Genomic DNA, 27,022 nt, shown 5'->3' on the forward strand with positions numbered 1-27,022 from the left:
GGTGTTTGGTTTTATGTCCTTGTGATAGTTTGCTCAGAATGATGGTTTCCAGCTTCATCCATGTCCCTACAAAGGACAAGAACTCATCCTTTTTTATGGCTGCATAGTATTCCATGGTGTATATGTGCCACATTTTCTTAATCCAGTCTATCATTGATGGACATTTGGGTTGGTTCCAAGTCTTGGCTATTGTGAATAGTGCCCCAATAAACATATGTGTGCATGTGTCTTTATAGTAGCATGATTTATAATCCTTCGGGTATATACCCAGTAATGGGGATGGCTGGGTCAAATGGTATTACTAGTTCTAGATCCTTGAGGAATCGCCACATTGTCTTCCACAATGGTTGAACTAGTTTACAATCCCACCAACAGTGTAAAAGTGTTCCTATTTCTCCACATCCTCTCCAGCACCTGTTGTTTTCTAACTTTTTAATGATTGCCATTCTAACTGGTGTGAGGTGGTATCTCATTGTGGTTTTGATTTGCATTTCTCTGATGACCAGTGATGATGAGCATTTTTTCATGTGTCTGTTGGCTACCTGAAGAGGAGGGGTTTTTATACTCATTTCCCAGATGAGGAAATTTACCGTCATAGAAGTGAAGTACCTGTCTAGGGTCCCACAACTTGGAAGCAGCAGAACAAGGTCTGAAAGCCAGGTCTACAAAATTCCAGACTCTGTCTCACTTAGAAGTAAGGTCAAGGGTTTGCCTTAATGGGGCAGTAGGCAGACCAGTTTGAGTAGAGTAGAACTGATAGTTAAAGTCCAGGGTTAGTGCTTGGGGCAATAATATGGGACCAGCTCAAGGAGGGCCTTGATTTTCCATGAAGGAGTTTAAACTTTTATCTTCTACATTTTAGAGCTGTTGGGAAAGTCTTTAAAGAACAGAAAAACAGTGTAAAAACACTTAAATTAAATTTTGTAGTTGTATTATGTAGATTCAATTTAGTATGTTCTTACATTTACTGTAAATATTGTTGTAGAAAAAAATGGATGAATATCAAGATCCACTAACACCCTTGCATAGTTGCGTACATGTCTGTTTCAGTATGGTCTTCATCAGGCCATAAGCACTTTTTGTGGACCTTTTTTTCACTTGATATTATTTTGTATGCCTGTTTTTGTTTTGACCTGGTCTAAATTTTTGGCAGTTCACACATAATATATATTGGTTAAATGCTTGTATGAATTGAATTTTTTGTTTAGCCTTTGTGGTTAGGTCTGATTTTTTTTCTGATAAGATGCATGCTTTTGTGCCAATTGCTTTTTCTTAAGGTTTTTTGTTGTTGTTGTTCCCCTCTTGGATTAGTCCATTTGGGCCTGTTCCCAAAAGCAGAATTACTGGATCAACAAGTATGAACTGTCTCATATGTATGATTTTGTATTTCATCCACATTGTTCCAGAATTCTTGATGCCCTCTAGATAAAATAAACCCAGTTCACATTACCACCTGCAATGTGTGAGTTTACCTGTTTCACTGTAGTCCTATTATAACCATCTTATTTAAAAGGTATTTATATTTATTTTGTACTGACAAGGAAACTAAAGACACAGAGGCAGGAAGGTGAGTTAGAAGACAACTGTAATAGTCAAGGCCTAAGTGAAAAGACCTGGATTTCAGTGATGACAAATTTAAACAATTCAAATTCATCATCATAAGACATTTAGTAAGCACCTATTATGTACCTGGCCCTGCACTAAATATATTAGTACCTGATTTAATCCTCCCACTATCTCTGTAAGATAATATATTGTGGATCTTTATTATATAGCTGGGGAAACTGAGACTTAGGTAATTGATATGACACACTCAAGATATCTGAAACTCCAGAGCTGGGGTTGAAATATAGTCTGAAGGGATAGTTGCCAGAAAAATTGCAAAAAAAAAAAAAAAAAGCCAGAATTGTTAGTCACCAAGAAGAAATGGAGGCCAAGGAAGTTGGCCCAGGTAACTCTCATATTGGGTGCCTGTTCATGAGTTGTGTTCTGTTTGGCTAACCTTCCAAGTTCCTGGTATCATTTTCTCTTCCAGGGGATGCCGACAGTTTCAGCAAAGTGCGGCCTCCAGGAGAAAAGCCAACCATCATCCGCCCCCCAGTGAGGCCCCCAGATCCTCCCTGCCGGGCAGCTACTCCCCAAAAGCCAGAACCAAAGCCAGATATTGTGGCTGGCAATGCAGGAGAAATCACATCATCTGTGTAAGTAAGGTTGTACCTCAAACTTGACTGAAGGCCTGTCCTAGGCCACTAGGAATGCTTTCAGGATCACCATATTAAGGGTATACAGTGCACAACCCTGGGGCATCCTTCACTTTGTAGTCTAGGGAAATGTCATAGGCCAGCCCTGTTGGGAGTATTCCACTCAATGCTCAAAGCTGAGGGATTTCTCTAAAGTTGAAACCTTTGATTCTTAGTACCTGCTACAAGACCCATTTTTCTTAACTTCCTTTATCTCTGTATGGTGATATTATTACCTTCTGATTTTAGCTTCCTTGGCTTAGGACATTTAAAAAAATTTTTCTTGTTATTTCTACTGGTTTTAAAAGTAATTTAATGAACAGATTCGTTCATTGTACTTATGCTTGAGGCTTTTATTTAAAGCAAAGGGTATGATTTAAAATTTTTTTTCAGAATGACTTTGGTTCCCCAGAGAGCCTCTTACAGGGTGGGAGCTGAGCTGATGTCCAACAGGCCTTCCTGAGGCTGGGCTGCAAGCCAAGGAACCAGGGAAGGAGCAGCTAGGGTAGGACCACAGCAGTGCTCAGGGACCAGCTTTGCTTGGCCACAACGCGCTTGCCTGTCCTCTCTTTATTGACTGGGACTGCTCTCAGTATACTGCTTCCTGGTCTTCCTTTTTCTTGTGTTTCTTGTTTTCCATAATTGTAAAATTGGAGAAAAAGAAGAACAAAGCCTCCACAGCTTTGACTAATTAGCTCAGTATATTTACAAAAAGCCAACAATTATACTTTGAAATCAAGACTGGTTTCATTTATTTCCCCCAAGAAGAGCCTGACTCGGCAACATACTCAGAGCATTCTGAAGCAATGGGGATAAAGAGCGTCAGCTATGGCCTTAGGGGTGCCTATGGGCTCTGGGCCATTTCACATTCGGATGCGTAGGGCCTTTGCCAGCAAAGGCAGGGGCTGGCATTGGTGTCTCATCTGATTCAGAGTCTCCTGTCCTTTCTGTTGGCCACTGGTTCTCACATGTATACCAAAGCAACTCATGGGACTTGGTTGGCTTCTGTTTGCAGGGTGGCTTCCAGGACCAGGTTTTTTGAAACAGCTTCCCGGAAAACAGGAAGGTAAGAGATAGAGGTGGCAAAAGAGAAACCAAATCGCCTTTTAATAACTGCATCCTTAGCATACAATTGTGCTCACTCTAGCATTCTCTCTTTTTTTGTTTCTCTACAGATCTGTCTCTGTCTGTCACTTTCTCTCCCCCAACTCTGTCTCTCCATCCCTATCTGTCTCTCACCTGTTCACCTGTGTTGTCTATTTGTCTCTCTCATATTCTTTTTCTCACTTGGTGTCTCTGTCCTTTTCTTTTTCTTTTCTTTTCTTTCTTTTTTTTTGAGATGGAGTCTCACTCTGTTGCCCAGGCTGGAGTGCAGTGGCACGATCTTGGCTCACTGCAACCTCTGCCTCCCGGGTTCAAGTGATCCTCCCACCTCAGCCTCCCTAGTAGCTGGGACTACAGGTACGCGCCATCATGCCCAGCTAATCTTTGTATTTTCAGTAGAGACGGAGTTTTGCCATGTTGGCCAGGCTGGTCTCGAACTCCTGACCTCAGGTGATCCATCCGCCTCAGCCTCCCAAAGTGCTGGGATTAGAGGCGTGAGCCACTGCACCCAGCCAGTGTCTCTGTCATTCTCAATCTCTTTCTGTTTCTCTGTGTTTCTCTGCCTGTGTCCCCCATAGTTGTCTTTATCTGTCCGTTTCTCTGTTCATGTCACTCTATATGTCTCTGTTTTTCTCTTCCTGTGTCTCTTTGTATCTCTTGTCTCTTTGCCTCTCCATTTCTTCATCTCTCTCTGTGCTCCTCTTTCTCTTTTCTGTCTCACAAGCACATATATATGTGCACACTTGTGTGTGCATGTGCATGCGAATACACACCAAGCAGTATCTCAAAGACTTTACACCCAATGTGGCTCTATTTTTTGTTAGTTTACTTATTTAGATTCCATTATATACTCAAAGGGCAGCTGACAGGGATATGTAGAATATTATACTCTAACATAAACAGCCTTTGGGCCCCCATTTCAAGGGTAAACACTGGACTTAGGCAATGGTTCTCAAACTGGCTGCACATCTAAGTCACCTGGAAACGTGGAGAAAAAAGTCACATATTCCTGGATTTCATTCTAGACCCACTAAAACAGAATCTCTAGTAGTGAGGCCTGGGAATATGACTTTTTGTTTTATTTTGTTTTTTCCCTCCCTCTCTTTCTTCTTTTCCATTAGTTTGTTATTAAAACTTCTCAAGTGCTGGTGCAGACTGTCCAAGGCCTGGAATTTAGGACCCTTTGGACTAGAACATCTGGAGAAATATTTGGTTAGCCTTCAGGGACACTTTTGCGAGTTTGATCCTTGTTGGTTATCAGAGAGTTTGAAATTGTTCTTCCTAACAGGTGACAGGAGCAGAGCTCTTCTAGGTGGTCAGTTAAAAGCAGAACAATATACCTTTCCCAACAGTGGAGTTGGGGTGGATTTGCCATCCTCTAGTCAAAACTATGGGGACTGACTCACTAGGACATGATTCTGCACAGCAGTTCATTCTAGCTCTGCTTGTCAGTGAGACACCTGGAACCTCAGGCTGGGCCAAATTCTCCTTCGACAATAATTTACCATTCATTCTACCGTAGCAGATGAAAGTCAGATCAAGGCACCAGATTTCTGTTACTGATAGCATGAAGATAAAAGTTTTCACCTCAGAAATTTTTAAAGTAAGCTTAACCAAATATCTCCCTTGAGAAAAGAAAAAAAGAAAAGAAAAGAAGAAGGGAGAATACAAGAGTCTCAAATATTCTTAATAAGGTGGCCTATGCCTCCCTAGAATAAACCACTTGAGAAGTAAATAACAAGGAAATAGAACGATGTAAACTGGAATGAACTGAATATGTCTACAGGAAAGCTTTTTAGAGGAGGTGATATATGAGCTGGGGCTTGAAGAAAGAATAAAACTAGACAGAAACAATGTTGTGGGGGGAGTTACTGATCTGCAAGCTTGGACAGGAAACCAAGGCATTGAGAAGGAAATATGTAAGAAGCAGGAAGAAAGTCCAATAGAATTTTTAAGGCAGATAGACTTACAAGAGGGAAGCTATAGCCAAACTGGTATTGAGAGTATGAAAAGATGAGTAGCCACTACCAATGGGCTGGGCTTTGTCAGCCAGTGCTCAAGGAAGCCTTAGATCAACCACAACCTACAAGGGCTATGACCAAAGCAGGCACTTCAGGCTAGAGTATCACTCTACTCACCCTGTGTCTGGTCTTCTAGAACCTAGATTTAATCCTGTTCTTTATTCCTAGATTCCATTTTGGCAGGAATGTAGGTAAGACCAAAGTAGGTACACCTGCTCTCCAGTATGTCGTGAGCTAACATCCTGGGTACCCACAGGCTCCTCCCACTCAGCGTCCACATAGGGAAAGCATCCCTTCCATCTAGGCCTCCACCTTGTAACCACCACTTGCATCAGTGCTTCCATAGGCTGGCCTCTGCTCAAGATCCTCAGACCAGTCACACAGTCAGTCCCATCTGTAGTCATTGTTGCTAAGTTCTTCTCTCATCTCTAATGAAAATGATGATCTTTTTAAACTTTGTCTTGCCCCTTTTTGGTCCCCATTTGTATACCTGACTACAGCCTAGCATTTGAATGACATCAACCCCTTATTCATTTCCCTTACACAATTTAAACATAATAACTAAGAAGAAAATGAGTAATGGCTCATCAAGAACATAAAGGAGGGGAGGACATTTCAAAGAGGCCCAACAGCTTATGGTTTCAGAAGTTATTAGCGTTCCACTTTGGCTAGAATGTGGCAGTGAAAAGAGGGAAGCTTAGCTGGGGGTGAGACCAGAAAGATGAATTGGAGCCAGATTGTGAAGGCATTGTATAACATACTAAGGTGCTTGGTCTTTATACTGCGGTCCATATGTGGATGAGTCATAGAAAGGGGGGAAGAACTTCAAGCATGACAGTCACATTCTGAGCTGACCAAGTTGTAGAAAGATCTCTGGTAGTGGGAAAGATAGATGGGAGAGTAAAGGCTGGAGACCAGTTAAGGAAACTAATTGTCCTGGCAAGAGTCGGGGAAGCCCTGGCCTATGGCATTCCCAGTGGGAATGGAATAGAAGGGACAGATTTGAGAAAGACTCAATAAGACCTTGCTACGTTTTCAAACATGGAACATTGATGAACTGAGAAAGAGAAAAGTCTAACTTGGGCACTTAAGTAGATGGTACAATAATTAATCATGGAGAAGCAGGTTTTATGGGAAAGATGCCGTGCTCAATTTTGGACACAGTGATTTTGAAGACACAGTTGTTAAATTTGTACAAATTTTAAAGACACTTAGAGACTTAGGTAGAGATGTTCAGTGGGTAACTGCAACTTAGGCTAGCAGTTGGAGCTGGATGTACGTATACATAGATTTTGGGTATGTATACATAGATTTTGGTATATAGTGGGTGAGTACAACCACTATATAAGTCTTGGTGGGGGGGCTATTCACATACGCTACAATGTGAATAGTAGCCTGTTGCGGGGAGGTCCCTAGTGTTTGGTGGCAATTGAAACCATGGATGGGAATAAGATCCTCCAGGGAGTAAGTGTAAACAGACTGGAGAGAAGAGGAAAAACAGAGGGTTGAAGACATAGCCCTGGGGACCAACTGTTACACGCAATGCTCTGGCCACACTATAGTGGGTTTCATTTGCCAAGATTTTCTCGTCCCCCAGCTGTCCCCAGACAAGGGTAATTTAGAACTAATCCAAGCACATCAAGAGGCTGGACAAGGTTGGTTTGGTCTTCTAGGCAAAGGAGGATTCATCTTTCACATGGTACTTGTCTGTGTCCTCACCCTTATCCCTGTTAGAGATCATCACAGTATGTAGTTTGTGGTCTGCAGCCAGCTTCCCTGGGTTCTCCAAGCTTCACATAGTCTGGTACTCAGAGAATTGTTCTGGTGCCTGAAAGATGTCTTCACGTCTGGGATGCTGGGCTCTTTAAGCCTGCCAGAGAAGGAGCCCCAACTATAAGCATGGAGCTAGATGTTTTGAAACATCTGGGATGAATCACTTCTCCATTTTTCAAATGGCCTCTTTAGCACTGGCCTGGAAGGGTCCTCCATTCCCCCAATTTACCTTTCCAATCCTGATTTCTAGAATCTTAGTGAAATGTCTTTCTTTATCCACAGTTCTCAAGGCAGACTTCCTGGAGATGAAAGTTGAGGCTACAGGTATGTAGTCCCTATCCCTGATTACAGAACCTTGTTCCACATAAGCCTTCATTATGGGATCTGATATTTTGAGGACTGGAATAACATGTAGATCAGAAGTGTGGGAACTCACTTCTATGCCTCAGTTCATTACCCTATCACTGCATGACCCTTAAATTTAGTGACTTTCAATTCTAAGGTTTTGTGTGATTTTAAGTAATCTTCCTCTTTTGTTTCTTTTTTTCCTAGCCAAACTATGACATGCTTTCACAGATTGCCTTTGAATCAAATTTATTAAGAATCCTAGGCTGTGACATTTTGGGAAAGTACATTTCCTTCTCTGAGCCTCAGTTTCCCAGTTTCTAAAATGAGAAGGTTGGAACCTTCTAACTTTGACACCTCTCAGGCCTTTAAGGAAACCAGGAACCTCCTTTTTGATATTATAACAGATACCAAGAGGCTACCTTAGTATCTGTAGATGGATTCATTCCTACAGACCAAATCATTATTTCAGTCTTACCCACCTGAACCTTCATTCTTAGTCCTTTATGTTTGTCCAATGCAAAGCACTTTCACATTCATTATTTCATTTGATGCATATCACATGCCAGGAGAAGGGAGGATAACATGTGTTCTAACTCAACAAATAAAGGAACTGAAGTTCAGAGGGGATAAGTGACTTGCAAAGGTCACAGGAGACTCAGATGTCAGGGAAATTCCTTTCTCTACTGTAGGAGTTCTGATTGTTTGACTATCAGATTGCTGGCATGATGTGACCTGATACACACATAAATGAGATCCAAGTATCTGGAGCTTGGCTTTTCATGTGCTCCCTAACCTTCTTTTTTTCCCTGTCACTGCCAGTCCTCAGAGGTCCATGAGTAGATAAACTTCTCCTTATCAGCCCCTGTGGAGGTGAAGTCCCTGTTAAAAGGAAGTTTGTAGTTATTGTACGACCATAAAGGCAGTGGGCATGATGTGGGAAGTAATCTCAGAGGTCCTAGTATCAGGCTTCTATTTCTCCATGTAGATTTTGGGGAATTTGAGTCTAGGTCAAAGGCACAAAGTGTCCAACCCTGGTCATAGCACCATCTTAGGCCTGTTTCATGAGATCTGACTTGTAAGAGCCTTTGCCCAGCAATCCCCTGTTGCTCAGAAGATGAGTTACCAATTATAGGCTTACCTACCTACCAAGAGAAGCCCCACTTATCAGTGGCTGGTAAGTATTTGACCAGTCCTCGCTAATTCCCTACTCTCTTCTTTCTCTTTCAGGTTTTAAAAGCTTTGGCCTCAGAGGACCCTTTGCAGGTTCTGAAACAGTCTTTCTTCTTCAAACCTTTGTGTGCGGAGTCATTTTGTATTGAAGAGCAGCTCCTTCCTAGCCTTGCACTTTCAGGCTCTCTCTGGGAGACCATAAAATAAGGAGCATATGTCCTAGACAGTTGTTTATATCTCCTTTGTATTCAGTCTTCATCCCCTCAGAAGGTCTGTTTTGAGTTCCTGTAACACTGTGAAGAGCTGGACTCCCTCAAGCCAGACTCTGCCAAAACCAAGATATCCACTTACCTGAGTCGAAGAGGGGAGCTCAGTTTTCAACTCTACCCTGAACTTCCTGCTTCCTCAGAGGGCCATTGAACTCTGAGAGTTTTGGGGGTAAAGACTGATCTCAGGTGTCTTACCTTGAACTGAAGGCCACTTGAGTTGGGGCCATTGCTTACCTTGGTTGGAGGGAAATAGAAATGTTTGCTGAACATTGGAGAATCTCAACATGTCTCCTACTGAGGATATGGACACTGGTGCCATGTCGGTGCTCTGGTGCTGCAGTATGTTGCCAAGAGCCTGCCTGCTCCTGCGGGGCCATGAGTGGGATGAGTGATGCCCCCACAGCCCCTCCATGTGGACTTAGGAAGGTGGCCTTCTTGCTCTTACACGCAGCCACTTAGGACAAATCTGCAAAGCATGTTTTGCATGTCAAAGCCTAGGTCTATTTGGATTATTCTTTCTCCTTTTTTTTTTTTTTTAATTTTTTGACAACTTCCTTTCCAAGCAATCAAGAAACAAACAAAAGCTGAACACATTTCTTTAAAAAAAAAAGGGAGACTGTGTTTGGTCCTGCAGGAGTTCTATTTTGGGGTCAAATGCTAGAAAAATTGTTAACATGGATTGAGGCCAGGCAGCTGTCACTGTTGCTTCATGTTTGCCTTCTGCACATAAACTATTTTATCTCCTGAAAAAAGCAGTTCTTAACCCAGTGTCCATGGACTCAGAAACTCCATGAAGCCCCGGAGATGGTATGCACAATTCCATGACAACATGCCCTTTCTGGGGAGATAATCCATAATGTTCTGCTAAATTTCAAATGGGCTTGTGACCCAAAAAAGTTAAGAACCACAGCACTTGAGTAAAATACCCTTTTTGCAATCCATATAAGCCCTTGATTGGAAGGGCTTTTCAAAATCATTTAGTCTAACTGCCCAGTTTCCAGTTGGGGAAACTGAGGCAGAGCAAGGTAATGATCACACCAGGACAAGATCTCAAGTCCCGGGCTCCTATGCAAGTTTTTTTTTTTCCCATTGTATCACACTTATCTAGCAAGGGACCTTGTGGTTTGTGGCTTTAATGGCCATCATTTCTGGGGGTTGGCTTTTACCCTGTTTCTTGAGTATTTGTCACCAAGTGAAAAATGTTAAGACATAATCCCCTGCCAGGTCCCTTTCATTTGCTATCTCTATTATTGGAAAGGACCTAAAAATTGGTGTAATGGGGCAGAAATCTGAGGAATGGACATTTCTGATTCCTGTTTGTTGAAGGGAAGTTGCTAGAAAGAGCATCGGTACTTGTTTCTGTGCAGATGCCTGGGCCATAGCTTGTCTGTAGAGTCTGTATAATTATAATGTTGCCCAGTGTGAGGGAAAGAGCTTTCCTACTTGCACTCTTCTACCAAGGCCCTATTAAGTGCACTGAGTATAGTACTGACAGAGAAACCTAGATAAAGAGATAGAGAGTGAGTGCATGCACACTCATGCGCAAACCCCACTCAGAGATGCATTTGGAACAGTGCTACTGAAAGGCAGTAGTCATTTTCAAGACTGAATTCCAAACATGGTTTATTGGTGAGTTAGGAACATGTAAGGCCAAGTACACTGAGAGCCTTTTTGAAAGTAATTGAGTGGAAATTTGAAGCCATTCTAAATCAAGGCATATCCAGGTGGCCCCATTGAACCCTCTCCACTGTACCCAGTCTCAAAGGCCAGGTTGCTAAGAAACCAGGAGTAAAAGAGTCAAGTCACCATCATTTACCCTGCTGCTTGCCCCCAACAGTAGTCTCTGTGAGGCCTTACTGACCTCACCTAGTAAGTGGTTTTATTTTTAAGCCCTGGTTTCAGGGCTGTGGCCTCCCTGCTCTATCCTGAATAAAGCAGACAGGTGTGCAGCTTTTGGCCGTGAAAGCATGGCTAATAGGGCCACAGTCCCTTTAAAGAGACATGGTTTGACTCTGATTTTCTTGGGGGAAAATGCCACAATCACCAATGCAAACATTGGAAGATTATTGAGAGCCCTAGAAAGTTGCTGTGATCCCAGTAGAAAATATGTCCCAGAAATGTCATGAGATTGCTGTGTGTTGCCTGGGACACAGATCAAGGGCCTATTGTGGAGAGCTGAGGACCACCAGTCTGCCCGGAGGCCAGGGAGCAGTGGCTGAGTAGCTCTGCCCTTGCTCTGGTCTATACCTTAAGAATGTCAAAGAATGAATCTCAGCGCCTCTCTTTGGCACTCTGACTTAAAGTGCAAAAAGCTCCTGTGCTGAGGCATGCTATCATGGAATGAGACTGGTTTGGCCTAGGCTTGATGAATGGGTAGTCATTTTGCAGAGGCTATGGGAAGAGGGTGATAATAGAAGAGTGGCAACTATAGGAAATTATCAACATACTTTGGCCAGCAGGTTAGAGAATCTGGCAATGGATGAACTGAAACTGATGAACTGGCAGGGATAACAAAGAACCTAGCATTTATTAAGCACATATTTATTAAGTGTTCAGTGTTTCATATACATGCAAGTATTATTCTCAGTTTACAGAGAAAGAAATTATGTCCCAGGGGCTAAAGCAACCAGCTCAAGGATACATAGAAAGTAAATAAAAGAACTGTGATTTGAATCCAGGCCACTTTTAGCCCATGCTGTTTTCCCTTTGCCACACTGTGGTAGGTGTTTGAACAGAGGCCACATTGCTAGACTTGGCATGACTCTTGACTCTTGCCTGCCTATGAAATATTGAAAGGCAAACATTTGAAGGAGGGAGGGGATGCAGGTTCAGTTTATATGGAAATGCAAACTGGGCTGGAAGATATTGCTGAGTTAGGCTTTCTCTTCATATTGAGCTTACACATTTGGTAATGTTTGTAAGATGATCATCTAATTTTATTTTGTGAAGTGAAGGATTTGTGTTTTAGTTGGTAATTGTTAAGTCCTTGCCTTGCCATTTTTCAAAAAGTAAAAAGGTCCTCACAGGTGTCTCCGTACTTCCCCAAGGTTGTAGCATGGGCAGTTTCAGTTTCAGCCTAAGAGACTGGTGACATCCACAAATGCAGTTTTAGAAGGAGAAAAGGTCTTGGTGCCTCTGCAGTACTTGATGTATTGGGGTCAAATCTCTACAAATTTTTCCGTGGTGATAGCAAAATCAAGAGGTGGCTTACGAAAAGAAATACTGAATTTTTATTTTTGAAGTTTTTGTTTTTTAAAAGGTTGGGGGTGTTCAGTCACTGAGGGACAAAACTTAGCATCTAATTTCAATTATAGTGTCATGAAGAGTATTTCTAAAGTAATTGGTTATCATGGGAAAGTATTCTCTTTTCAAGAAGTTCTTTGATTCTGTAATAACTAGAACAAATAAAGTAGTAAAAGAAGAAATAGTTCTGTGACTAGGAAAAAATTGCTTCTGAGAGAACGTAGATCAATTATACTATTTTTAAGGTAGCTGCAGATAAGTGGCCTTGACACATTACAAGCCCAGAAAAAGTGTCAGAAATAATAAAAAATTTCAGAGAGAATCAAGATACCTTAAAGATAAGTTTTCAATAAAGAAAAGCCTTCATTTTCCTGGGGGAAATGAAGCACTTGATGCCAAGGGCATTAGTAGAGGGCTAGAAAGAGTGTCTGTGTGAAAGACATATGCTATATCAAAATAATAAAACAAATGAGATCCTGGGGCTCATTCATGTGACTTTCAATAAAGTATGTAGACTGTCTAATATAAGTGGCCTCCATCTGCAGTTTTGTCATGGAAACAACATTTGAGCATATCTTTGAGACATGATGGTACATGGAACTACTCACTACCTACTGCTTGTGTTGACTTCTACAAATCTAAGGAAACCTAGGTAAAGAGTTCTTTTGCACCTAGGAGTCTCCATTTATAGTTTACTTTGAACAATGGCCTCACAGTTCTCTCAGCCTTCACAACATCATTATGTGACAGGTGACAGGCCCATTTTACAGATAAGGAAACTTGAGGCTTAGGGAGCTGAGAAATAATTTGTCCAATATTATACAGCTAGGTTAACTGGAAACTACAGAGGCCTTCCCATTTCCATTTTTAATACAATTCACAGCCCCCAGTAGTAAAGAAAAGAAATCCCAAAGGTAAATGGAGAAGATTATTAGAAATAGGAATGATAAACATCTTTAAGTCTTGCTACTCAAAATGTGGTTCATCATCAGCCTTGACATAAGCATTACCTGGGAGCCTACTGGAAATGCAGATTCTCGGGACCCACTCCAGCATCTGGAATCAGAATCTGTACTTTCACAAGATGCCCAAGAGACTCCTATGCACATTAAAGTATGAGAAGCACTGATATGAGGTATTTGAGACAGCAAAGCAGCTTGAGGAAGGAGTCCTTTTGGTGAGACAAAGACCAAAAGTGGTGGATAAGAATGGTCTGGTATGTTGGGAGTGGGTACAAAGATTGAGTCCATAGCTACCTGTTTTTTTGCATTCCTTTGACATGTGCTTTGATGACAAAGTTTCTCCACCTCAAAGAATAGTGAAACCAGCCTGGGGAATAAGAAGACTGAAAAGTACTTGGCTTTCAAATCTCTGAGCAGTAGAAGCAGTGGAAAGACAACATGAGGACATGGGAAGAGCTCCTTTCAGGAGCCCTCAGGGTCCAGAATCAGCGCTATCATTGCCTCCCCTTAATGTTGAGCAAATCCCTCTCCCTCTCTAGGCCTCAAATTCTCTGCCTTTAAACCAGGTACTCTCAAAGGATCTTTTCAGCTTTGATATTCTGTTATTTTGTGATGTTAATTATAGCACAGCCTACATTGTAATGAAAACATGGGCAACTCCACTGACCTTTTTCTGGCCATAGTTTCACATCTTCAGTTTACATAAGAAGGGGTAATTCAGGAGGAAAGTTCACAGTCATGGCAAACCAACATGAGTGGAAACCATAGGGAACTAGAAGGGGCATGATCTAGGTAGTCAGCTTGAAATTGCCCAGTATTTTAATTAAAGTATAACGAGGCATCCAAACTGCTTTGAACAAGCTGCTGCTTCATACCACATGCTGACGAATCAATTTGTGTATTCTAAATAAGCTGTACTTTGAATGATTCATAAATTCCTCTGACTTGGGTCTTTTGAGGGGGCAAAAGGGACTTACAAAACAGGAAATACTACCACTCCCTGCATCTGCCACTCATCTTCAGGTGATTCTGATGTCCATTAGTTAAAGACCACTGACTATAACCTAATCAATTAGAGATGGAGAAACATACTGAGGGGGTAAGGGTCTTGCTTAAGGCCACACACCAGAGCCAGGGGTGGAAAACAGGTGCTCAGAATACTACTAGCACAAGGATTTTTCAACACTACTTTTTTGGGTGATCACCAATATCAAGATACCTGCTTCCAGTGGCAGGGCACACAATGGGGAGGACTGATAGGCTTCCCATCTGGGTGCTTTGTTTTCATCACATGTTCATGCTGATTGCTTCATTTGAACCTTAACAGACATATCATCTAGTCAGAGCAAAGATGATTATCCACATTTTAATGAGGTTCAGAAAGGTGACATAACTTGCCCAAGATCACATAGCTGAGAAATAAGACTGTGCCCTCGGTTGTCAGATTTCTTCTATGCTGCCCTGCTTCTCTAGGGGAGGAGACGCAGCACTCCAAACTCTTAGCTCTTAATTGCTTCGATTCAATTACTTCAAAACAGATTACTTTTTCCTTTTGGAGCATATAACAGTGTATGACTTGAAACTTTGCAGAGCATCCTTAATGTCCCTTATTTTGTCCTCATAATATCTCCCTAAGGTAGGGAGCACAAGGTATTTTTGCCCCAATTTGATGAATGTACAAGTTGAGGCCAGAGGCATTGTATTAGTGTTCTATTGCTGCTGTAAAAAATTATCGCAAGTTTAGTAGCTTTGAAAAACATCCTGTATTTATCTCACAGTTTCTGTAGGTCAGAAGTTTGGGATAGCATGGCTGGATTTTCTGCTTACGGTTTCACTGAGCTAAAGCCAAGGTATCAGCCAGGTCTGTGGTTGTTATCTGGGGCTTGGGTTTCTCTTCCAAGCTCACTGGTTGTTCTGTGACTAAAGTCCCCATTTCTTAGACATCTCTGTTGTCAAGCCAGCAACATTTCAGTCCTTTTGCTTTCTCTTCTCTTGCATCTTTCTGACTTCCCCTCTTCTGCTTCTGCTGTTAAGGCCTCGCCCCTTCATTGGGGTAATTTCATTGGGTTTACCCCAATAATCCAGGATAGTCTCCCTATGTTAAGGTCAATTGTAACACTAATCACATCTTCGATATTCTTTTTGCCATGTAATCACAGTCATGGGGAGTAGGACATAGAATCTTCTTAGGGGCCATAATAGCTGCTTACAACAGGCATGAAGTAGCTGCCAACAGAAGCCCTGCCTTTCAGTCTGAAGGCACATGGTTGTGAAACCTTAATTTTAGGGAAGAATAAAATGATCATTTACATGTCACCTACATGGGCGGTTAGAAACCCCAGGGTTGTTCAACCTCTCCCATCTCTCAAATACACACAGAGACAATTCGGCAGCACATCAAAGGAAGTAGTAGCAGGAGTGCAAGGGGGGGATCTGTAGCAGCCGATGGTATTCCTAGATAGTACCTTGATGCTGGTGACCAGTCACTTAATTAGTCTCCTTCTATCTAGATACTGGGGGAAAGGGGGAGAAACAGTTTCCCCAAAGGCCCAACATGAGAAGTGTGCTTCCCATTGATGTATCTCTTGGCCATTACAGCTAACACATGGTGTCTACTACAGGATAGATGTGTTTCTAAGTGCTTTTCATGGGTTCACTGGATTTGTTCCATTTTAGTAACATTCCTATGAGGTAGGTACTGGTATTAGTCCCATTTTGTAGGTGAGAAGACATGGGATGTTATGTCATTTGTCCAAGTACTTGTAGTCAGGAAATAAGAAATACAGGATTCAAATCCAGACCATTTCCTTAACTAATCACCTGGGAAAGTCTTAATCCACCAACCTGGGGAAATTCTTCTATAGAACAGATTGAAGCCAGATTGATTTCATAGTTCCTCATACCTTTAATCCTCCAAACTTGCCCCTGGGGTCCTGGCATTCTGGCAGCACAAATCAGCACTGCTGAGCCTACTGAAGGATTATTTTAAATTTATAGACTAGCTGGGTTTTATAAGGCTAATGGAATGCATAGTGAAGGTGACAGACCTTTTCTCAGAGGCTGGAAGAAAAGGAGACTGTCAGTGCAAGCAAGGCGGCCCCAGGAATGCCCTCTTTAGAGCAGTATTTTCACTTGGGGGCTTTCCATGATATATGGGATCTTCCTAAGAGTTTTTAATATTGGTATAAAATTCAAACATAAGTGTTGGTTATTCTTTGTGTATTGATACATATTTTTTTTTACATATTTTGAGGTACATGTGATATTTTGTTACATGCATAAAATGTGTAATGATGAATTCAGGGTATTTGGGATATCCATCACCTTGAGCATTTATCATTTTGATGTGTTGAGAACACTTCAAGTCCTCACTTTTAGTTATTTGAAAATACATAGTTAACTACTCACCCTACTCTACTATCAAACATTAGAACTTATTCCTTCTATCTGGCACGTATTAGTACCCATTAACCAAACTCTTCATCCTCCCCTCCCTCACCATGTTTCCCAGCCTTTGGTAACTATCCTTCTACTCTCTACCTCCATGAAATCGACTTTTTTTTTAGCTCCCACGTATGAGTGAGTGCATGAGATATTTGTCTTACTGTGTCTGGCTTAACATAATGACTTCAAGTTCCATCCACGTTGCTGCAAATGCAAGGATTTCATTTTGTTATGGCCAAATAGTATTCCATTGTGTACATATACTGCATTTTATCCATTCATTCATTGGTGGACAGTTAAGTGATTTCATATCTTTATTATTGTGAATAGTGCCTTCTTGATTTTTCTTTCAGCTATTCTCTTTTTCTTCTTTCTTTCTTTCTCTTTCTTTTCTTCTTTCTTTCTTTCTTTCTTTCTCTTTCTCTTCTTTTTCTTCCTTTCTCTCTCTCTTGCTCTCTCCTTCCTTCCTTCCTTTCTTCCTTCCCTTCCTCCTTCCCTCCTTTCTTCCTCTCTCTTTCTTGCTTTCTTCCTTTCGACAGGGTCCCACTCTGTCACCCAGACTGGAGTACAGTGCTGTGATCATGGCTCATTGCAGCCTCAACCTCCCTGGGCTCAAGTAATCTTCCTGCCTCAGCCTCCCAAGTAGCTGGGACTACAGGCACGTGCCACCACAGCTGGCTAATTTTTTGTATTTTTTGTAGAGACAGGGTTTTGCCATGTTGCCCAGGCTGGTCTCAAACTCCTAGGCTGAAGCCATCTGCCTTCCTTGGCCTCCCAAGGTGCTGGGATTACAGGCGTGAGCCACTGCGCCTAGCCTCAGTTCTTTCTTTATTGGTGTGTAGAAATACCGCTGACTTTTGTATGTTGATTTTGTATCCTGTAACTTTATTGAATCTACCAGTTCTAAGAGGTTTTTTACTTTGATGGAGTCTTTTAGTTTTTCTAAATATAAGATTGTGTCATCTGCAAATTAGGACAATTAGACTTCCTCTTTTCCAATTTGGATGCCATTTATTTCTTTCTCTTGCCTGATTGCCATTGCTATGACTTCCAGTACTATGTTGAATAGGACTGGTGAAAGTGGGCGTCATTTAATTCCAGTTCTTGGAGGAAGGCTTTCAGCCTTTTCCCATTCAGTATGATGTTAGCTGAAGGTTTGTCATATGTTTTATTATGTTGAGGTATGTTCCTTCTATGCCTAGTTTGTTGAGAGTTTGTATCATGAAGAGATGTTGAATTTTATCAGATACTTTTTCTGTATCTCTTGAAATGATCATATGGATTTTGTCCTTCATTCTGTTGATGTGATGTATCACATTTATTGATTTGTGTGTGTTGAACCACCCTTGTATTCCTGGGATAAATCCCACTTGTTCATGGTGTATTATATTTTTGATGTGATGTAGGATTCAGTTTGCTAGTATTTCATTTAGGATTTTTATGTCAATGTTCATCAGGGATATTGGCCCTTAGTTTAATGCTTTTGTTATATCTTTGTCTGATTTTGTTATCAGTGTAATGCTGACCTTATAAAATGAGCTAGAAAGAATTTTCTTCTTTTCTATTTTTTTGGGGATAGTTTGAGGAAAATTGGTGTTAGCTCTTCTTTATAAATTTGGTAGAATTTGGCAGTGAAGCCATCAGGTCCTGAGATTTTCTTTGTTGGGAGTTTTTTGTTGTTGTTGTTTGTTTGTTTTCTGATTCAATCTTGTTATTGTCTGTATTTTACTTCACCCAAATAACCATGGTTGGCCTTTAATAAGTACTCAATACTAACCAGTAGTGGCAGTAGTAGTAGTAGTAGTAGTAGTAGTAGTAGTAGTAGCAGCAGTAGTAGTAGTAGTAGTACGTGGCAGCAACAGCAGGCACTGTGGTAGTGATAGCAACTGCCTTATCTACTATCCAGGAATGGAATATTCTCTTTATCCACTCAGGGCTGGTGGATTGAACTCTACCAAAGATTTTTCCAAATGTTATTCACAACTTGATTCTTAAATTCCTCAATATGGTATAACCTGCCTGACTGGAAAATGTCATGTCCCTTGGCCCTGTTACTAGCCATCCTGCCCCCACCACCCTATCTAACCTGTTCCTATACCTGGACCAGTTCCCTCCATCGTTGTTCTTCTTTTCATGTGGGAGTTTAATGCCAAAACCCAGGCCCAGCTACTTTGCTCTGTGCATTTGCCAACAGTGAAGCCTGGAGGATGCTTATATTTTGAGGTCTGAGAAGTGTTCCTTCTTTTTACGATAGTTCAGGTCCTGGTAGTGTGGCTTGGGAGCCTTCACCCTCCTGAGCACTCATTTGCTATTCTGGGGAGTGGCTATCTCTCCCACACTCACCTACCCTTTTTTCCTCCTACATTTTGTACTCCTGCTGTTGTTAGAATTGTGCTATGGATGTTCCTTCAAAGGTACTCAGTGAGGGGGTGGATAGGTCCTGTAGGAAAGAGAAGCACTACTCTCCTACTGGCTGATTTCACACTTAATTGGATATTAACCTTAGACTCTTGGCTGTCCAAGGTATATTTATATTCAGCAAGAAACCATGTTATTTTTCCTTAAGTGAAGAAGAAATCACAAAATGCCTTAAGAAATGGGTCTAAAGATCCTTTAAATGGATTTGAGCTCTGGGAATAAAGCATAGACAGCTAAGCAGGTAGGCTACTCCTACTGTGACATAGTGGGGAGGGGACTTAGCCTGCTATGGTTTGAATGTGTTCCCCAAAAAGCATGTGTTAGGCCAGGTGCAGTGGCTCATGCCTGTAATCCCAGCACTTTGGGAGGCCAAGGTCGGCAGATCACTTGAGGTCAGGAGTTCGAGACCAGTCTGGCCAACATGGCAAAACCCCATCTGTAACAAAAATATGAAAAATTAGCTGGGCATGGTGGCACACAACTGTAGTCCCAGCTACTTGAGAGGACTAGGCATGAGAATCGCTTAAACCCGGGAGGTGGAGGTTGCAGTGAGCCACGATTGCACCACTGCACTCTAGCTTGAGTGACAGAGCAAGACTCTGTCTCACAAACAAAACAAAACAAAACAAAACAAACAAAAAAGCATGTGTTAGAAATTTAATCTCTAGTGCAGCAATGTTGGGAAGTGAGGCCTAATGAGAAGTATTTAGTTCATGAGGGCTCCACCCTCATGAATGGGTTAATGCTGATTATAAAAGGGCTTGAGTTTGTAAGTTTGATTCCTTACTCTCTGTCACCTTCTCTTGCCCTTTCACCTTCACCATGGGATAACACAGCAAGAAGGTCCTCACAAGATGTCAGTTCCTTAATCTTTGACCTCCCAGCCTACAGAACTGTGTGCCAATAAATTGCCGTTCACAGTAAATTACCCAGTTTCAGGTATTCTGTTAAAGCAACATTAAACAGACTAAGACACCCTCTTTGCTCCACCTCCAGCAGCATAGCACACCAGTGAAAAGTTGCATTCCCAAATACCAACTCAATCCTGGGTTTTGGGGGCTTTGGTATTAGAAAAGTTTTCAGTAATGAAAATATGCCATCTTTGCATAGGCTAAGGAGTCCCACAGGCCCCCATGGCTATCTTGGCCTTTTCCATTTATTCACTATGTGACTTTGGACAAGTAATACTCTTTCTGGATCTCAATCTCTATAAAGAGTGTGCCCAGTGCCTAAAGTAAGCTGGGAATCAGGAAGGTACAGGGCCACCTCTAGTCTATATGGAGCCTTTGTGTTATTTGGAAAAGGCACTCCTTGCTCAAGACACTTTATGGGCATCTGCCAGATAATTGTAATAAATATATATCTTCAATAGAAATGTGAGAGGCACCCCTAGATGTGACCATCCCAAGTGTATTCATTGGAAGATGCTCAGAAGAGCAAAGGAGGTGAAATAATCGTAGGACTAACTGGGGCATTAATGAGTGTGCCTCAGATCCATCTAAGGTCTATAAGGTCATTCTATAGATCAAAGCCCATGTGACTCAGGAAGGAGTTATGGAGGCTTAGTGGGAAGGAGGGGCTTTGGATTTTTAATTCAAATTAGAAATATACTTACATTTTCAAATCCCCCAAAAATCTTTAAGATGCTGATTGGCAGCTGAGGAAAAGGAATAGTCAATAGAGGAGGGAAAGGACCTCTGCTAATTTCTTACTTAATGCTCATAAAAGCCTTGGGAGAGGTAGTGTTATCCAATTTTAGATATGAGGAAACTGAGGCTTTGGAAAGTTAAATAATTTACTTCAGATTACATAGATATTAATTGATGGTGTTGGTATTTGACCTCAGTTGTGTCTAACACCAAAAATAGTGCTTTCCCTTTTCTGTGTTGGCCAGTTTTCCAGAGAACCAGAGAAGAGGACACACACATACACACACACACACACATATATATATATAAATATATATATATATATTTTTATATATTTAATCTTTTAGAGATATTGCAGGTTTGGTTCCAGACCACCACAATAAAGCAAATATTGCAATAACTCAAGTCACATGAATTTTTTGGTTTCCCAGTACTTATAAAAGTAATGTTTACACTATACTATAGTCTACTAAGAGTGCAATAACCTGATGTTTAGAAAAACAATGTACATCCCATAATTTAAAAATACTCTGTAACTAAAAAATGCTAACAGTCATCTGAGCCTTCAGCAAGTCGTAACTTTTTAATGGTGGAAGGTCTTATGTGAAGGTTAATGGCTGCTGACTGCTCAGGCTAATAGTTACTGAAGACTGGGGTGGCTGTGTCAATTTCTTAAAATAAGACAACTATGAAGTTTGCCACATCAATTGACTCTTCCTTTCAGAAAAAAATTCTCTGTAGCATGTAATGCTGTTTGATAGCATTTTACCCACAGTAGAACTTCTTTCTAATTTGGAGATAATCATATTAAACCTTACCACCACTTTATCAACGAGGTTTACATAATGTTCTAAATTCTTTGTTGTCGTTTCAACAATGTTCATGGTATCTTCACCAGAAGCAGATTCCATCTCAAGAAACCACTTTCTTTGCTCATCCATAAAAGGTAACTTCTCATCTGTTAAAGTTTTATTATGACATTACAGCAATTCAGTCACACCTTCAGGCTTCATTTCTAATTCTAGTTTTCTTGCTATTTCTACCACATCTTCAATTACTTGTTCCACTGAAGTCTTGAACCCTTCAAAGTCACCCATGAGGGTCAGAATCAACTTTTTCCAAACTCCTGTTAATGTTGGTATTTTGACCTACTCCCATGGATCAAGAATGCTGTTAATGGCATCTAGAATGCCGAAACCTTTCCAGAAAGTTTTCCATATATTTTCCCAGGTCCATCAGAGAAATTAATATTTATGTCAGCTATAGCCTTACAAAATGTTTTTCTTAAACAATAAGACTTGAAAATCAAAATTACTTCTTGATTTGGCGGCTGCAGAATGAATGTTATGTTAGCAGGCATAATAACAACATTAATCTTCTTGTACATCTCCATCAGAGCTCTTAGGTGACAAGGTGCATAGTCAATGGGCAGAAATATTTTGAGAGGAATCTTTTCTTCTGAGCAGTAAGTCTCAACAATAGGTTTAAAACATTTGGTAAACCATGCTGTAAACAGATGTGTTTTCATATAGACTTTGCTATTCAATTTATAGACAATAGGCAGAGTAGATTTAACATAATTCTTAAGGGCTCTAGTATTTACAGAATGGCCAGTGAGCATTGGCTTCAACTTAAAATCACCAGCTGCATTAGCCTGTAACAAGAGAGTCAGCTTGTTCTTCGAAGTTAACATTGACTTCTCTCTAACTACATAGCTACATGACATCTCTTCCAATATGAGGCTATTTCATCTACATTGAAAATTTGTTGTTTACTGTTGCCCCTTTATCAATTATCTTAGCCAGATCTTCCGGATAACTTGTGCAGCTTCTAAATCAGCACTTGCTGCTTCACCTTTCACTTTTATGTCATGGAGATGGTTTCTTTCCTTAAACATTATGATCCAACCTCTGTTAGCTTCAAACTTGTCCTGTGTGTCTTTCTCACCTCTCTCAGCATTCATAGAACTGAAGAGAGGGCCTCCCTCTGGATTAAGCTTTAGCTTAATAAGCGAATGTTATGGCTGGTTTGATCCTCTCTCCAGACCACCAAAAGTTTTTTCATATCAGCTATAAAGCTGTTTTGCTTTCTTATCATTTGTGTGTTCGCTGGAGTAGCATTTTAAATTTCCCTTAAGAACTTTTTTGTATATTATTTTTTATTTTTTATTATTATTATACTTTAAGTTCTAGGGTACATGTGCATAACGTGCAGGTTTGTTACATATGTATACTTGTGCCATGTTGCTGTGCTGCACCCATCAACTCGTCAGCACCCATCAACTCGTCATTTACATCAGGTATAACTCCCAATGCAATCCCTCCCCCCTCCTCCCTCCCCATGATAGGCCCCGGTGTGTGATGTTCCCCTTCCCGAGTCCAAGTGATCTCATTGTTCAGTTCCCACCTATGAGTGAGAACATGCGGTGTTTGGTTTTCTGTTGTGATAGTTTGCTAAGAATGATGGTTTCCAGCTGCATCCATGTCCCTACAAAGGACACAAACTCATCCTTTTTTATGGCTGCATAGTATTCCATGGTGTATATGTGCCACATTTTCTTAATCCAGTCTGTCACTGATGGACATTTGGGTTGATTCCAAGTCTTTGCTATTGTGAATAGTGCTGCAATAAACATACGTGTGCATGTGTCTTTATAGCAGCATGACTTATAATCCTTTGGGTATATCCCCAGTAATGGGATGGCTGGGTCATATAGTACATCTAGTTCTAGATCCTTGAGGAATTGCCAGACTGGTTTCCATAATGGTTGAACTAGTTTACAATCCCACCAACAGTGTAAAAGTGTTCCTATTTCTCCACATCCTCTCCAGCACCTGTTGTTTCCTGACTTTTGAATGATCGCCATTCTAACTGGTGTGAGATGGTATCTCATTGTGGTTTTGATTTGCATTTCTCTGATGGCCAGTGATGATGAGCATTTTTTCATGTGTCTGTTGGCTGTATGAATGTCTTCTTTTGAGAAATGTCTGTTCATATCCTTTGCCCTCTTTTTGATGGGGTTGTTTGTTTTTTTCTTGTAAATTTGTTTGAGTTCTTTGTAGATTCTGGATATTAACCCTTTGTCAGATGAGTAGATTGCAAAAATTTTCTCCCATTCTGTAGGTTGCCTGTTCACTCTGATGGTAGTTTCTTTTGCTGTGCAGAAGCTCTTTAGTTTAATGAGATCCCATTTGTCAATTTTGGCTTTTGCTGCCGTTGCTTTTGGTGTTTTAGACATGAAGTCTTTGCCCATGCCTATGTCCTGAATGGTACTACCTAGGTTTTCCTCTAGGATTTTTATGGTATTAGGTCTAACATTTAAGTCTCTAATCCATCTTGAATTCATTTTCGTATAAGGAGTAAGGAAAGGATCCAGTTTCAGCTTTCTACTTATGGCTAGCCAATTTTCCCAGCACCATTTATTAAATAGGGAATCCTTTCCCCATTTCTTGTTTCTCTCAGGTTTGTTAAAGATCAGATGGCTGTAGATGTGTGGTATTATATAGACCAATGGAACAGAACAGAGTCCCTTAAGAACTTTTAACTGCATTCATAACTTAGCTGTTTGGTGCAAGAGGCCTAGTATTCAGCCTTTTTCAGGTTTTGATATGTCTTCCACACTAAACTTAATTATTTCTAGCTTTTGATTTAAATTAAAAGATGTGTGTGATTATTCCTTTCATTTGAACATTTAGACGCCATTGTACTGTTATTAATTGACTAATTTCAATATTGTTGTATCTCAGGGCATAGGGACTCACAAGGAAAGGGATACAGACAGGGAACTGCTGGTCAGTAGATTAGTCAGAACAGCACAACATTTACTCATTTAGCTCACTGTCACGTAAGTGTGGTTTGTGGCACCCCAGAAGAATTATAATAGTAACACCAAAGATCCCTGATTACACATCACCATAATAGGTACAATAATAATGAAAAAATTGAAATATTGCAAGAATTACCAAAATTTGACAGAGACATGAAGTGAGCACATACTGTCGGAAAAATCGTGCTGATAGACTCGTTCAGTGCAGGGTTGCCACAAACCTTCAATTTGTAAAAGAACACAATATCTGCTAAGCACAATAATGTGAAGTGAAATAAAAGGAGGCGTAATTCTGTTTGTGTACGTATGTGTATATATATGCATATATATATGTGTGTGTGTGTGTCTCCATGTAACCACCATGCATTATATATGCATATATATATGCACATGTATATACATATATACATACACATACATATGTATACACATGCACACACACATATATATATACACACACACAGTTCGTGGCACCCCAACAGAATTTATAGATGATGGATAGATGATAGATAGATAGATAGATAGATAGATAGATAGATAGATAGATAGATTTGTACATGAAAGAATTTTTTTTAAGGAATTGGCTAACTCATTTATGGAGGTCAAGAAGTTTCATGATCTATCATCTGTAAGCTGGAGATCCAAGAAAGCTGGTGGTGTAATTCAGTCTGAGTCCAAGGGCCTGAGAACCAGGAGTGCCACAGGCAGGAGAAGATCCATGTCCCCACTCAAGAAATCTGGCAGGAAGGAAAAGAGGAAAATTCCTCTTTCTGCTGCCTTTTTGTTTTATTCAGGCCCTCAACAGATTGCATGATACCTACCCACATTGGGGTAGGAATCTTCTGATTCCACTGATTCAAATGCCAATCTCTTCTGGAAACACCCTCACAGATACACTCAGAACTAATGTTTAATGTGGGCACTCTATAGCACAGTTCAATTGAAACATAAAATTAACCAGCACACTTTCACAACATAACATAACTGTTGGGTGTTTGAGTGTGTGTTCAGTCAGTCAGTTGGAAGCACTAGCCTGGTGGCAGAGTCTTGGAGAAAACAGCAGCAAAACTTATATTCAAAGGTTCATGCTTTCTGGATTGGTAAAGAGTAATAGCCAATGCCTAGGCCATAGTGATTGCACAGGGCACATCTGTGCAACCAGGGTTTTCCACATGATCATCAGTTTTGCCCCACTCACACAAGCGTCTTTGGCAGGAAGTGGAGACCACATTGTCCACTTGTCTCCCTGCCCCAGACTTCCAGCAAACTGTAAGGCATCTATACACATATACATATTTATACATAATATATATCTTCCCTGGTTCCAGGTCAGGGATATGTGGTCCATGAACCCCCTCTTTTCCCTTGCTACCTTCTGAAACCAAGACATAGCTTTTGTTTTTGAGCCAGACAGTGCTATTTCCAGCTTCCGTAATCTATGGTGAAAGTCCCAGTCTTTCAGATGACCATCTCAATTCTTATTATTATCTCAGCAGCAGTCTCCAGATCTGGTGATGGTAGGGAGGTCAGAGAGAGCTGTCCAAGCAACAACCAGTATCCAGTTGCAGTGAGGGAGCAAGGGAGTATGGGCACAGGGATTCAACCCAGGATACAGACATCATGTACTTTCTCTGTCAGCCTTCCCAAGCTTTACAGGTTGTCCTTTTTCTAAAGGTTAATCAATGGCCTTATCCTTTTTCCAGCATCAGGAGAAAAGCTTATTTCCTTTTGGGAGAACATTTCTCCTGAGCTAGTTCCTTTCTTTTCCTTTCCGGGTCTGCAAAAGGAAGAATTCGATGTTGAAGGGGTAGAAAAGGTCTTTCATCTATTTAACAAACATATGGCACTTACTCTGTGTCACGCATCGTTCTCAGTGCTTTTCAAATATGAATGCATTTAAACCTCATGACAGCCCCTATTCTTATTTTAAAGATGAAGAAATTGAAGCACAGAGAGGTTAAGTAACTTGTCCGAGTCATATAGCTAAGCAGTGGTGGAGCCAGATTAAAACCCAAGCTCCCAATTCTGAGCTTTTAACTCCTATATTATGCTACCCAAATAGTATGGTAGCAGGTAATATAAACTTTGGTAGTCAGGGAGAGCCTGGATTCCAGTGTCTGTTCTGACACTTGATAGCTTTGTTATACCCTGGCAAGTCTTTACCTTCTCTAAGCCTTAGTTTCCTCAAGTGTAATATGACAGTGATAACACATGCTTCAGTGCCTTGTCTGGAATAGGTGTTCAAATTTGGTGACTCTTTTTATTTTCCTTATGCTTGATATCAAACTATGATTAGTGTCTAGACTCAGTGGTCAAGTCACCCTAGCTGTGCCAGTGCTCAGCATGCATGGGTTGGAACTATGGGTGGCATTCAGTCCTACTGGAGTGCTAGATTTCTACCTGAGGAGCTGATGGGATGGCCCTTCTAAAGATGGAATTCTGTCAGAATTAATCAGCCATATGGTTCTGTCTCCACCCATTGTGGGGACATGGCCAGTAGGAGGTATATTTGCACGAAAGTACAGCATTGTCCCCAGCCAAGAAGTCTCATTTAT

The 27,022-nt window shown here is 40.9% G+C and overlaps 1 protein-coding gene across 2 annotated transcripts in view; it reads left to right on the forward strand.

Annotated features, from left to right (window-relative positions):
• The window catches only part of OPHN1 (oligophrenin 1), a 366,891-nt gene extending 354,401 nt beyond the window's left edge, over positions 1–12,490 (forward strand). For both annotated transcript variants that reach the window (XM_025373107.1, XM_025373108.1), the window contains 4 exons: positions 2,036–2,201; positions 3,256–3,306; positions 7,421–7,462; positions 8,714–12,490. In XM_025373107.1, coding sequence (XP_025228892.1) covers positions 2,036–2,201; positions 3,256–3,306; positions 7,421–7,454 — 251 coding nt within the window. In that variant the 3' untranslated portion in view covers positions 7,455–7,462; positions 8,714–12,490. The remainder of the gene's footprint in view (positions 1–2,035; positions 2,202–3,255; positions 3,307–7,420; positions 7,463–8,713) is intronic.
• The last annotated feature ends 14,532 nt before the right edge of the window (positions 12,491–27,022 follow it).

The sequence above is a fragment of the Theropithecus gelada genome, chromosome X (assembly GCF_003255815.1).
Source record: "Theropithecus gelada isolate Dixy chromosome X, Tgel_1.0, whole genome shotgun sequence".
NCBI lineage: Eukaryota > Metazoa > Chordata > Mammalia > Primates > Cercopithecidae > Theropithecus > Theropithecus gelada.